The sequence below is a fragment of the Papaver somniferum genome, unplaced genomic scaffold (assembly GCF_003573695.1).
Source record: "Papaver somniferum cultivar HN1 unplaced genomic scaffold, ASM357369v1 unplaced-scaffold_117, whole genome shotgun sequence".
Lineage (NCBI taxonomy): Eukaryota > Viridiplantae > Streptophyta > Magnoliopsida > Ranunculales > Papaveraceae > Papaver > Papaver somniferum.
In genome coordinates, this window is record NW_020620714.1 from 2,286,725 (window position 1) to 2,300,425 (window position 13,701).

Below are 13,701 nucleotides of genomic sequence, written 5' to 3' on the forward strand. Positions count from 1 at the left end.
GGTCGGTTCCACCGAGCATTAATGTAGTTTTCTTTTATTTTCGTAGCCTTTTTTCTTCTTTTATAATGGCTAAATAATCTCTCTACTAGGGTTCACGATGAAATCCAATGATGTATATGAGAAAATGTTCTGTACATATTTTCGTTAGTGTAGTATTTTTATTGAAATAATATACCCAAAGTAAGAAGAAGAAAATGGAAAATAAGATTCTTACCTTTGAAATAATATGCCCAAACATGGATGGATTAAGACTCTCGAAAGAATGGAGAATTACCATATACTCGTAACTTATTCATGAAATTGCAACAAACTTGTTGATCCTTATTACTGGAAGCCAACTCCCGTCTTCCTGATGATTTTTAGAGAATCTGTCGCAAATAAATATAATTTTCCAAGAAAAATTAAGAGTCGTAAATCTTTAAAAATATTATGAAGAGTCCATCTAGTGCAAGCCTATTAGACCTCAATCGGATGATTCTTGAGAATCGCTCTAACAAAAAGTTCAAGGAAGATAACTCATAGACGAAAATGACCAACAGTGGTGTCTTTTCCCATTCTATTTAAGAAAACTTACCAACATGTGTCTTTTCTTAATCAACCGTAACGTAAAAAATAATAAGACTCTCATCAAAAACACATTGATACTTCTTATAAAAGATCATATATGTTCGGAAGAGTGACCAATGGTTTTGTATTTGATTTTTTTTTTTCTTTTTGACGTACAAGTGTCTTACTTTTTTTCTGTTAAAAATATGGTTTAACCTTATGGGTCTAACTCTATCACTAGAAATTTTGGTGGATGGTGGTTATTCTATTCCTTTTTGTGTCCTATATCTCCTTTCCCATTACTTTTTTTTGATGCAAAGAAATAATTTTATTTAAAAACTGGAACCTCTTATAGGCATTGTATCAGCATGTAATAATTCAACAATGAATTTTGGTGGATATTGTATCCAATTCCTACTAACTTGAAAAATACGAGAATGTTTCTCCAGCTTATCTGCTGGTTTATTTAACTTTCTACTAATAAAAATGCAAGTCATGGTTGGTGCTTGCTTAAAAAAACCCATGATCTCTAAGATAAGAGCCTGAGATTCCCTTCTGACTTTTTGATACTCTCCATTTGCTGGAACTACCACATTCTGCGCATCAAGCTCGAACTTTACATGTTGCAAGTTGAGTTCCTCTTCCCATTTTATGGCATGCAACAAACCTTCTATCTCTGCATGTTATGCGTATGATTGTCCACACTCATATATGGAACTCCCTCGTGAAAGTTCACAAGTAGAAATATCTTTATAAAAGATGCATCACAACAAATAGAGTAAAATGGTGCACTAGGCGCTGACCACATGACAGGCAAAGTGTTAGCTAGGCTATTGATGTTGTCCAGGAATTTGTGTTTGAGCATTCCTTTTCCTGTCATGTTGTTGAGGTGTTGTACAGTGTGTATAACTTCCACCGGGTTGGGTTTTTTTCCACCAAAAACATCTCTACATCATTGCTTCCAAATTTCCCAACAAGCATTAGACATTTTAATTATCCATTCACTGTCTAATTTGGTGAAATCATTAGTGAACCAGCTTCTTATCCATTGAGATACAGTTTGATTTGTATCTGACATGCTTCTCCTTGCACCTGAAACTGATGTCCAAACAGCCTGAGAAAAATCGCATTCCCATTGAATATGTTTAGTTGTTTCAGTCTCATGTTGACAAATGCTGCAAATTTCTCCATTGTAATGCATTACCCTCCCCATACGTTCACTCGATGGAATTATGTCTTGAATGCACTTCCACAAGAAGTTTTTAATCCTTGGTAAAGTATTTAATTTCCATAGTTGTTTCCGAAAAGCTTCCATCTCAGCATCATAGTTTGCAGTTGTATTTTTTTTTATCTCCACCAATTTTCTGTATGCAGACTTGACTGTAAATTGCCGATTGCGAGTAAGTGACCATATTAGCTTGTAGAGTGAATAAGGATTTCCATACACAAAATTTTGAGGATATATGCAGGTGAGAAAAGATGATGTAAAATCCAGACTTTCCAAATATTTTTTTCTTTCTGAATGAGATTACTTACAGTATTGTAGGATACTGCTAGGTTGAAGTATCCTATTGTGATAGGTGGTACTTGTTCCCTTAGGATCCAATTATCCTTCAAAGTTAGGATCTTTTTTCCATCTCAGAAGATGTACTTATGCACAAATGCTACTTCACCCTGAATGCTCTGCCATGTCTAGGTTGTGTTCTTCATCTTCTTTGAGTGTAAAATCGATGTAACTGGAAAAAATTTCTCTTTTAACGCCTTTGCCCAAAGTTGGTGAGAGGTGTGGTATAATCTCCATACAGAATTTGCCAGTATAGATTTATTGAAGCACTCTAAGTAACGAAAGCCTAAGCAGCCATTTTCTTTGTTGGTATTAACTCTGTCCCATGATATAAAGTATACACCTTTTCTTTCTTTTTTCTTCCACCAGAATCTCCGTTGTACAGCGTCCATTTCTTTTAATGTTTTCTTTGGGATTCTGAAAACTCCCATTTGATGAGATGGATAGTTATAGGTGGGGGCTCGCCAATCATCATCGCTTATTTCCACATCTATTTCTTCTACCATTATCACTTGGGACTCCCTTTCCACTCTGCTTACTGAAGGTTGCATTAACCGCTCAATCATGATATGCCCGATTTTTGGATCCTCAATCATTGAGGCTATAAAGTCAAGTGCATCCGCATGTCTGTTATTGTTTCGGCCTATGTTTCTCCAAATAAGGCTTCGTATCTTCATTGAGTATTCTTTCACGAGTTGCTGACATCTTTGCATCGCCGGATCAACTGTGTTATATCTTCCTTCAATTTGGCGAACCACTAGCTGCGAATCACTGGTAATTCGTACTTCGTATAATCCAATTTCTTTCACAATCCTCAAAGCTTGTATCACCGCTTCATACTCAGTCTCATTATTTGTTGCTTTGTATTCCAACCGAAAGCAAAAAACTATCATGATCCCAGTGGGCGAAGTGAATACTATTACTATTCCTCCTCCGCAACTGTTTGATGATCCGTCGACGAATATATCCCATCTTCTGGGATGATTCTATTGTAATAAGTCCTTAGGGTCTGGCCGAATGTCGTCTACATCCATCATTTCCCCTTTGCTTTCGTCTTCTCGATCCCGAGAGAAATTCAGCGAGAAACTCTGCGATTATGTGTGACTTCGTAGAAGTCCGTACTTCATACTTTAGCTTAAATTGATCAATCTGGGTATTCCATCTTTCTACTCTCCAAACTCTTTTTGAATTCTTCAAGACTGATTCTATAGGAATTCTTGTAAGGACTTTAATTTTGTGGGTTTGGAAATAAGTCCATAACTTTTGTGATGTGTAAAAAATTGCTAGTATCAATTTTTCAATCTTTGGGTAATTTTTCTCCGCGGAGCTAAGGGTTTTTAGGACCTGAAAAATTGGTTTCTCTACCCCTCGTCGTTCCGAAGTAAGACGGCACTAATAGCGTTTGGTGTTTCCGCGAGACAAAGCAATAGCTCTTCTCCGGGTTCTGGTTTTTATAAGATTTACAATTTAATAAGGTACTCCTTTATACCCTTCAAAGCTTCTTAACACTCTTGCGTCCACGCGAAATTTGCTATTTTCTTCAAAATGTCAAAGAAATGCTTAAATTTGTCTGAGAACCGCGAGATAAATCTTCCCAAAGCCGTTATCTGCCCATTTAATTTATGTATGTCTTTTATGGTGGCAGTTGAAGGTATTTCTAGTATAGCCTGGACTTTTGCTGGGTCAACTTCTATGCTTTTTCGTGAAACTATATGTCCCAGAAAATTCGCTGATTCAACCCTAAAGATGCACTTATTAAGTTTATATTCATTTTGTATTTCCTCATCTGTTCAAAGATCTCTCTCAGGTCTTCCACATGTTCCCCTGAATCCTTTGTCTTGATCAGCATATCATCCACATAAACTTCTAACTTCGTATGTACCCACTTGGCGAAAATTTTCTCCACCATCCGATGATATGTCGCCCCCGCATTTTTCAATCCAAATGGCATCCTGGTGTAACAGTACAACCCCCTGGGAGCGAAGAAAGCCGTGTGTTCCTGGTCTTCCTCAGCCAATGGTATTTGATTGTATCCACAATATCCATCCATGGATGACAACCTTTTGTATCCTGATGCTGATTCCACCATCTGTGGGATATTTGTTAGGGAAAAGCTATCTTTGGGGCACGCGGTATTCAGGTCGCTAAAATCAATACATATTCTTATTCCATTGTTCTTTTTGGGCACGATTACCATGTTCGCAATCCAATCTGGATACTTTGCCGGCCTTATGATTCCTGCATCCATCATCTTTTAAAGTTCCTTATCGATTTGCTCATGATATGTTGTGGCGATCTTCCTTATTCGTTGCCTGATTGGTTTGACTGTCGGATCTAGCTCCGATCTATGACATACTACTCGTGGATCAATTCCTGGCATTTTCACCATGCTTCTTCTTTGTCCATTGTCGTCCCAATTTTTAGGATCTTGGGTTCATGTCAGTCCCCAAGTTTACGTCCTTTGTTGGTTCCACCACAGCAAAGTTTATGACTGGTTCTCCTAGTGGTGTCGGCTCCTTTATCGGTTTCACGAGCTCTCCTTCTTCTTCTGGTATCTCACTGGGGATTGCCCATCCTTATTTATCTCTTGCCATGTATACCCTTAGCTCATCCTCTTTTTTCAACTCAAGCATTTTCTTCTTTCGTTCCTTCTTCCTTTTCAATCTTCCCTCATAATTCTCAATGTCCTTCTCATCGCATTCTTCAGCATCCTCGGTGCTTCCACGTATTTCACCAATCCCACTGGGAATGGGGAATCGTAACAATTGGTGGTAGGTTGACGCGACTCCCTTTATCCCATGGATCCATGGTCGGCCCACGAGGGCGTTGTAGGGTGACTCCACATCCACCACGCAAACGGTAACCATTGTTTCTAATTCTCCTGTGAGGATCCTCACACGTATGTCGCCTTTTGGTTTCGTTACCACCCCATTGAATCCGTAAAGTGCATATACCGATGGTATCATGTCAGAATCCTCATACCCCAAGGCTTTGAACGTATGGTAGAAGAGGACATCAACCGAACTCCCCATATCTACCAAGACCTTGTCCACAACGCACATTCTTTGTTGGATTTCTTCTTCTAACAAATGTTTACAAATGGTCAAGGTGATGACCAATGATTTCATATGCTGATCCCCTCCTTTTGATGCATCCCGTGCTGAAAATGATATGTCTCTCTTTTGCCATTCCTCTAGTGGCTCTTTCTTTTCTATTGGAAATACCTCGTTCCCTTCATAGTTCACCTTGTATATCCTTGAGAGCACGTTATCTTGGCAGCTGAGGAAATCTTCCTTTGAATGTACTAAAAAATTGCATCCAAATGACTTCCCTCCTTGGTCTGCGTTAATTTGATGCTGTCCCGTCAGGTTTTCATAATAATGTTGAGGTGCTGGTGGTAATTCCCGACCTTCTACGTAATGTGCGAGTTTTCCCTGTTCCATGAGGTTAAGTATGATCTTCCTAACGCTCCTGCAATTGTTTGTATGATGTCCATGAAAACTATAATATCTGCAGAACTCATGACTCTTCCTAGGGGTTGGTTATCTTCCAATATTCGGTGGTGTTGGAATTTCCTCAGTCAGTATCACTTCCTCCCATATCCTCTCCACAGTTGTGTTAAGCTTTGAGAGTTCTAACTATATCCAAGAGTTTACTCCTGGCTTCGTTGGATTTATGTTCCTCAGCTGGTGTTTTTTGGCTTTATCACTTCGCGGCTTTCGATCCTTCTGCAAGGATTTTTCCCTCTTTTGGTCAATCCACTTCAGCTCTCCTTCTGACGTTGTTTTTACCATAGCGGTCAACATAAGCTTCTTCTCCATCCATTGAAAATTGTCTTGCCTTTGTGAATTTCCCATCTGAATCCTCAATCTTCGCAGCTCTCGTAATATTTCGTGGTCCATAATCCTTCTTACCGATTCATCGATATCTCTTTCTCGCCCCTTGTTTTTGCTTTGCTCCTCACGCCTCATTCCTTCTTCGTGTCTTAATTTATGATTTTCCGTTGTCGCCTACACTAACAGCCTTCTTAGGTTTCTTTTTCGGTCGTATCCTTCTAGCAACCTTCTTTTCTGTATTCTTCGTTCGTAATCTTGGTAGGGCCTCTCCTCCCAATACAGGGTCCTTTTCCGAGATAAAGTCTTTATCATTTCGGAACTAGAGTTTTCCTCTTGCGAGATTTCAACCTCTATTTTGTTGCCACGTTCATATTCCTCTCGTTTCACATGACTGTCTCGTTTTACCGTTCCTGTTTGCCATTCCGGCTGGTACTTTACTCGCCCCTTATCTCGACGGATTGATTTACTCGGTTTTTTCAATTTCAAGTCTTTGTCACCCTCGTTCCCCTCTACTTCTACTCGCTTCGTTTCCCCTTCCGTAATAGCCCCGGCTTTCACAATTTGAGTTGGTTCCGTCATGGATTCATCCTATATGATCTGCTTGCCTTTACATTTCCTTATGATTTCTCATTTTTCATCTTCTATGGACGCTTATACCTTCTCTCCTTCCTTTCGGGCTTCCAACCGCTTGCTCCTCCTTACCGTTGTTAGGGGTTCCACTCGTCTTGCTTTTCCTTCCATCGTTCAATTCTTGCTAAATCTGGTGTTCCGTCTGCCGCCTCACTGACTTTCTCTTCCAGATCTTAGATCTTTAGACACTACTAAATCACTAACTCTATAGAACTATCTGCACAAAACAACTCGCCTAAATTTCAAACTATTACAATCTTAAAATGGTTTTATTTTTTCACAAAATCTTAGATGAGGATGAACCCCAATCTAATCCCTGTTTCAGGATGTCAAAATCTAACTACTGGAAATCCAGTAGTACACCCAAAGTGATAGTAAACAAGATCTAAGAGATACAAAGTAATATAAACACATAAATCTTTATTGATGAATCATTCAAAGTAACAAAGATACAATTTCTTGAACACAAGGAAATTCTAATCTTTCCCTCTAGGCTAAGCTCTCCCACTCTCTCCAAATGTGATCCCCAATACATTTCCCAAGGACCTCTATTTATAGGCCATCTAACCCTAATGGATCACAACTCATTTTATCTCGTCACGTTCTCGCAGAGGCGCTTTACACTTCGCCAAGACCGTTTTCCATAAAGCTTTTACCCTTCTTTCGCCAACTTCACATGGGCTTGTCGGGACACCTGTCTCTTTTCTTGCTCCATAATTTATCTACTTCGCGGCTTGTCTTCTCAGCCAGGTAATCTTACTTCGTCCTTTTCCACTTCACGGCGGGTATCTTGTAGGGTACTCCATTGATCCTTCATGGCCCATGTTCCCCTAGGAGCTTACTTCGTGATGAAACACTATCTCGCACATCGCTTTTACCTCGTCAACTAGTCAATAATGGTGACTCTGACTTGATTTGACAAGTCACTGAGGAAGATCTTCAGAACAAGATACATGATCTTTAAACCGGATTCTCGTGTCTTTCCTATATCCACCTGGCGGTCCATATTTTGGTATCTACAATGACTATAGTCGACTTTGAAATATTCAAACTGTTTGTATAAAATTAAAGAATCTCACTCCAAGTTCGTAATGTAAAGTGACCCTGTCGTATCATACAGAATATGTGTTTGAAATTAAGCTTGAAACGAAAAAGATCTGAGTCGTAGAATTAGTTCTCCGACACATGCACGAAAATGATATTCATGTTGCATCATAAGCCAGAAAAGAGATAAAGTCTTTCTGCATATTATTTTTCACCACTGACAAAGCTATATTGTCTATTTGTACATTTATGTTGTTACATCAATCTCATTAGTCATTACTCGTTAAAAATACACAAAAATAATAAGTGAATAGGGTTGCGTAATATATTATGGATGTAGAATCCGTAACATCTCGTATTTTCAGTATACCTTTTTCTGAGTTGGTAGAACTTCGCGGTACCACCTTCACACAGAACGGCACAAATGTGAAATGGCTATTATAAAAATTCCATTACAGAAGCAGTTCCGTAAAACCTCCAGCATTATCATATAAATAACTAACCAATTGTACAATAATGTTTTCCAGTGTGTACCAGCAAGGACAACCAAGTCAAACGATCAAAAACTTCACTTTATGGTGGAAATTTCCTAAAGATATTACCCCCGACACAGTGGCGTTTCTCATTGGCTTTCAATTCAAGGGCCACAATCTCTGGACTTGATCTGCAAAACCACCTTGATATACCTCAGAAAATTAACATGAACAGAATAGCACCCATATCTGGATAATTAAACAGGCTATTATTAAAATCCCACCGCAAAACCTCCAGCATTATCAAAAAATTAAACTAACCAATTGGGCAATAATGCTAGACGATAATGTCTACCAGCAAGGATAGCCATGCCAAGTCAAATGATCAAAATTTCGCATCAAGGTGGAAATTCCGCAAACAAACTGTTTCAATTATGTCCTCTTTTTTCATTTCATTTTGCCACAACTGGGATATTTTTAATTCAAGAACATTATCAAATAAGAAGTATATAAATAGGAATGCGAAGTGTATGAGAAGATACACCACAGAAACAGCATTAGAAAATACAAAAGATCAGGATGGCAGGAATTGGAGCCTCAATGACTTCTTCTATCACCATTTTTTTAGTGCTATTCATATCTCTTAGCTTCCCTTCTCAAACCACCGCAAATGGTTATTTCTATGATTCACCACCACCTCCAACTCCGGTGTATAAGCCTGCACCAGTATATAAACCTGCTCCAGTTTATACGCCTGAACCAGTTTATAAGGCTCCGGTCTACACGCCTAAACCAGTCTACACGCCTAAACCTTACTACAAGGCTCCGGTTTACACTCCAAAACCAGTCTACAAAGCTCCCGTCTACACGCCTAAACCTTACTACAAGGTTCCGGTCTACACTCCTAAACCTGTCTACAAAGCTCCCGTCTACACACCTAAACCAGTCTACAAGCCTCCCGTCTACACGCCTAAACCAGTCTACAAAGCTCCCGTCTACACGCCTAAACCTTACTACAAGGCTCCGGTCTACAATCCTAAACCAGTTTACAAAGCTCCCGTATACACACCTAAACCTTACTACAAGGCTCCGGTATACACTCCTAAACCAGTTTACAAAGCTCCCATATACTCACCTAAACCTTATTACAAGGCTCCGGTCTACACGCCTAAACCTTACTACAAGGCTCCCGTATACACTCCTAAACCAGTCTACAAGGCTCCCGTATACACTCCTAAACCAGTCTACAAAGCTCCGGTCTACACGGCTAAACCAATCTACAAAGCTCCTGTCTACACGCCTAAACCAATCTACAAAGCTCCTAAACCTTATTACAAGGCTCCTGTCTACACTCCTAAACCTTATTACAAGGCTCCCGTCTACACTCCTAAACCAGTCTACAAGGCTCCCGTCTACACGCCTAAACCAATCTACAAAGCTCCCGTCTACACGCCTAAACCAATCTACAAAGCTCCTGTGTACACGCCTAAACCAGTCTACAAAGCTCCCGCCTACACACCTAAACCTTACTACAAGGCTCGCGTCTACACTCCTAAACCTTACTACAAGGCTCCCGTCTACACTCCTAAACCAGTCTACAAGGCTCCCGTATACACTCCTAAACCAGTCTACAAAGCTCCTATCTACACACCTAAACCTTATTACAAGGCTCCCGTCTACGCTCCTAAACCAGTGTACAAGGCTCCCGTCTACACGCCTAAACCAGTCTACAAGGCTCCAGTTTACGAGCCTACCCCAGTTTACAAACCTACACCAGTTTACAAGCCTCCCACCCCCATCTACTAAGAACGGTCACCGCCCCAGCTTACTCCCAATAGTTTTCAAGTATGAATCACCTCCTCCGACTGCTCACATATTCACATCACTTCCTCGTGGTAAGGCTCCTCATTACCAGTTACCAGTTCGATGAATATCTTCAAGTCCCGCAAGCTTTTGCAATTCATATTCTTCAATAAAAAATGAAGCGTCTCAATATACATTGTATAAGAAAGATGAACATGTAGAGATGTTTCATTGTATTTCGTTTGTAATTTTTGTTTGTATTTGGTGTTTAATTATGAGCAATTGAAGCTCTATGTTGCAATAATTTCATATATTTTCTATGGTTGGAAATTGTGAGCTTTGTATTTACATATTTCTAGATAAATCATCTTCGTCGAAAAACGTTTTGACTAAATTTGCTGGTAGCCATTTCCTCATAAGCATACAAATATTCCTTTGGAAGATCTTAATGTACAATAAAACACGTCAGACCTTCTTCACAAGTCTCATTCTGCCATTACAATTTAGTGGTTTTAAGTATTGGTTTTCCTCAATGCTATGGAAGATCTCCATTTCCTCACACATCCGCAGTCAGGTTTTTCACCTTGCTGTACTTTGACATTTCACCAGCTAGCATAAATGTGTGTGCGGTTCCAGGTCCAATTTACAAGCCTAACAACATCCAAGGAGTGGCAATAAAATTATATGAATTGATTTTGTACTCAAGAGCAAGCTCAACGGTACCCATTTGTACTTCAGCAATGTTGGCTAATTCCAGAAGTGATTTTTTTCTTTAATTGTTCCATAAGTGGAATGTGCTTGACGTTTCATCAGTCATTTCTTTATCAAAAAAAAAAAAAAAAATCTCATCAGTCATTAGCCGTTAAAAATACACAGAATAAGTGAATAGGGTTACTAATATATTATGGATGTTGAATTCGCAGCATCTCGTATTTTCAGTATATCTTTTTCTGAGTTGGTAGAACTTCGCCGAACCACCTTCACACAGAACAGCACAAATGTGGAATGGCTATTATAAAAATCCCATTACAGAAGCAGAGATAAAACCTCCAACATTATCATATAAATAACTAACCAATTGTATAATAATGTTTTCGACTGTGTACCAGCAAGGACAACCAAGTCAAATTTCTTATCTTTGTCATATTTTCATCATAATAAGGCTGTTACGTGCAATTTTAACTATTTCACATGCAGTACGGCTACTGCGCTGTTGAGATGTACAGCAGAAGTTCCCAAATCAGCATTAGAACCAGGAGGCACATTGTTCTTATTTATTTTGTTATGAGATTTGATGACTGATATCTGTAAAGAGCAACTTCACTCACAAACTCTGTTATCTTATGCAGACGTTCTTGGATAGTGATACTGCATCAATAAAACGAAAAGGAAGTAACTAAATAGAAACTTTGATGACAAATCATATGAAACAAACAATAGAAGTAAGATTACCAAATCTGTTAAACATTTGACAGTGTAACTCAAAAAACGAATTCTTGTCAGTAGGCAGTAATGTTGAGTGGAAACCAAAATCTAGCGTATCAGTTCAGATGGAAAAAGACAAATAAATCCCAATTTCAGTAGGTGCACAAATATGTAAAGAAAACAAAATGTATACTATAAGAAAACGATGTCAGTACTGCCAATAAGAATCTTATCTGTGGTTCTCGATACAGACTCCAAGCACCAGGATGATCATAAGACACAAGTTGAAAGTGGACAGAAAGTAGGTTGGATGTAATTACTAGTTTACGACCTACAGAAAAGTATTATGACCATGTCGTGATGTCCCCTTGTGAACTCTAACGACCTTAACATAAGTCGCTAAGAAATTGCATTATTTTTGCGAATCATGTGCTGCAATAAATGATGAAGCATCTCAATAAACAAGAAAGGTGAACATGTAGAGATGTTTCGTTGTATTTTAATCGTATTAGTAATTTATGTTTAAGAAGTGAGATGTTTCATATATTTTCTGCTGTTGGAAACTATGAGCTCTGTATTTACATTTTGCAAATGCTTTCAAGGAAAAAAGTAAAGATAATAATATTTGCTACAAATTAATTAAGTAGATGAATCATCTTCAACAACATCATTCTGAGTGAATTTTTAGAGATCTTTGGCACTTCGATGATTGGGACAATGAGATGATTGAGTATAAACAATTACCTAGGTAAAGACGCATGTTGTCTCTGAAGTGGAGGAGTGCTTCTCTCACCGCTTTTAACACAATGCTCCTCCAAATGAGCAAACTGTCCTTTGAAACGATCAACTCCACTATGTTGGCATAAAATGAGCAAATGGTCAGTTATGATAACTACTCCTCTTGAGATAAAATATTTATTCTAAATTATTAAATTTGATAACAAACCGACTAATAGTTTTAATAACTGAAGCAAAACTAATAGATTTGATCAGAAATTGCTTAGTTTGGCAAACCTCAAATATAGGTTATGGAGTGTAAGAATATAGTGTTTCAACAAAGATCAAAATTCCAATGTACTACAGGTGAACATGCAAAAACCTCATGATAGGTACCTAAAGATATAACGATAAAATGAGCATGTTTATCTGCAATTATACTAGAACTGGTTTACCTAGAACCACAATGAGCATTAAGAAAATCAACATGCTTCTGCAAGTTATATCGAGGAAATATGCTAGAACATCTAATTATGTCGACAATTGTTCCAGCAACTGTGATATGAACCAGGATGATCACAATCATGACACGACTAATGTTCACTAATAGACAAAGTAAGAAATAATTGCACAACAAAAGTCGTCTTCAAAAAGGGTGTCTCACAAAGAAGGATAATAAACAAAGTTGATCGGAGAATCTAATCACGTGGCGTACCTTGGGTACAGGAAGCTAGTTTGATCTGAACCATTCAGGTATTCCTGAAGCATTCGGGGATGATACTCCAATATCTGTAGATTTTAAGAAAATAGTTATATTACAAAGCATCTATTAAATGAATGATGTAAAATAATTGAGATCAAGCTGTTCAGATACCTCTCGGTAAATTAATTATCGTACATCTTCCTTCGACAATTTCGTCCTTTCAAACTCAAACTCAAATTTTGAGATGGGTTGCATTGATGGTTCACGGTCCACCTTTGCCAAACCATGAAAATATGGATCAACTAATGCATGTGATTACAACCAAGAGTTAAAAAAAAAGAAGCAAATAAATAATTTGGATGATACGTTTTTTTCATTCAAGGAATCAACTTTGTTATACATATTGAAATATATCGGTTATAAAATCTGACTTTTTGAGAAAACTCATTAGTTACTTTTGTGAAAACTCTTAATCTTAACGTTTTGCGTTTCTTGCTCATTGGGTTTGAAACGACACTCCTCTTGGTCAATTAGTGTTAAAAGATTGCCCTTCACAGTTATCTTCCTCTATAGTTCGCTCTCCTAGCAGATTATCATTGAACATAATAGCAAAACAAACACGCCATTTGAAAAATCAATTCAAATACGATCGGGAATCCAAAATTTAATTCAAAAACAATAGATGAGACACTGATCTTAATCACGACATTTGATCAATCGAAGGAGAATCAAGCGAAACGAGATTAAAGACCACATAATTTAACTTAATTATGCTAGAAGATCATCTTTGCAAAACTTAATTTCAGGTATACTAGTGAACCTTATACTTACAACAAATGGCATGGTGTCACATTAATTTAACACATAATCTGATGTTTCATATCCCAAATCCAAGTGACTGTTTCCGAATTATGTATTCTTCATGTGAAGTTAATTTGCGCATTTCTAATCAAATTCTTT

The 13,701-nt window shown here is 38.1% G+C and overlaps 1 protein-coding gene across 2 annotated transcripts; it reads left to right on the forward strand.

Annotated features, from left to right (window-relative positions):
- The first annotated feature begins 8,647 nt into the window (after positions 1–8,647).
- Positions 8,648–10,216, forward strand: LOC113330225 (repetitive proline-rich cell wall protein 1-like). Of its 2 annotated transcripts, XM_026577088.1 has the most exons (2): positions 8,648–8,915; positions 8,982–10,216. In XM_026577088.1, the coding sequence occupies exons 1-2, from the start codon at positions 8,673–8,675 to the stop codon at positions 9,897–9,899; spliced, it is 1,161 nt and encodes a 386-aa protein (XP_026432873.1). In that variant the 5' UTR covers positions 8,648–8,672; the 3' UTR covers positions 9,900–10,216. The 2 variants fall into 2 exon arrangements, with proteins under 2 accessions (XP_026432873.1, XP_026432872.1); XM_026577087.1 differs by having other exon boundaries at positions 8,648–10,216.
- Positions 10,217–13,701: the final 3,485 nt, after the last annotated feature.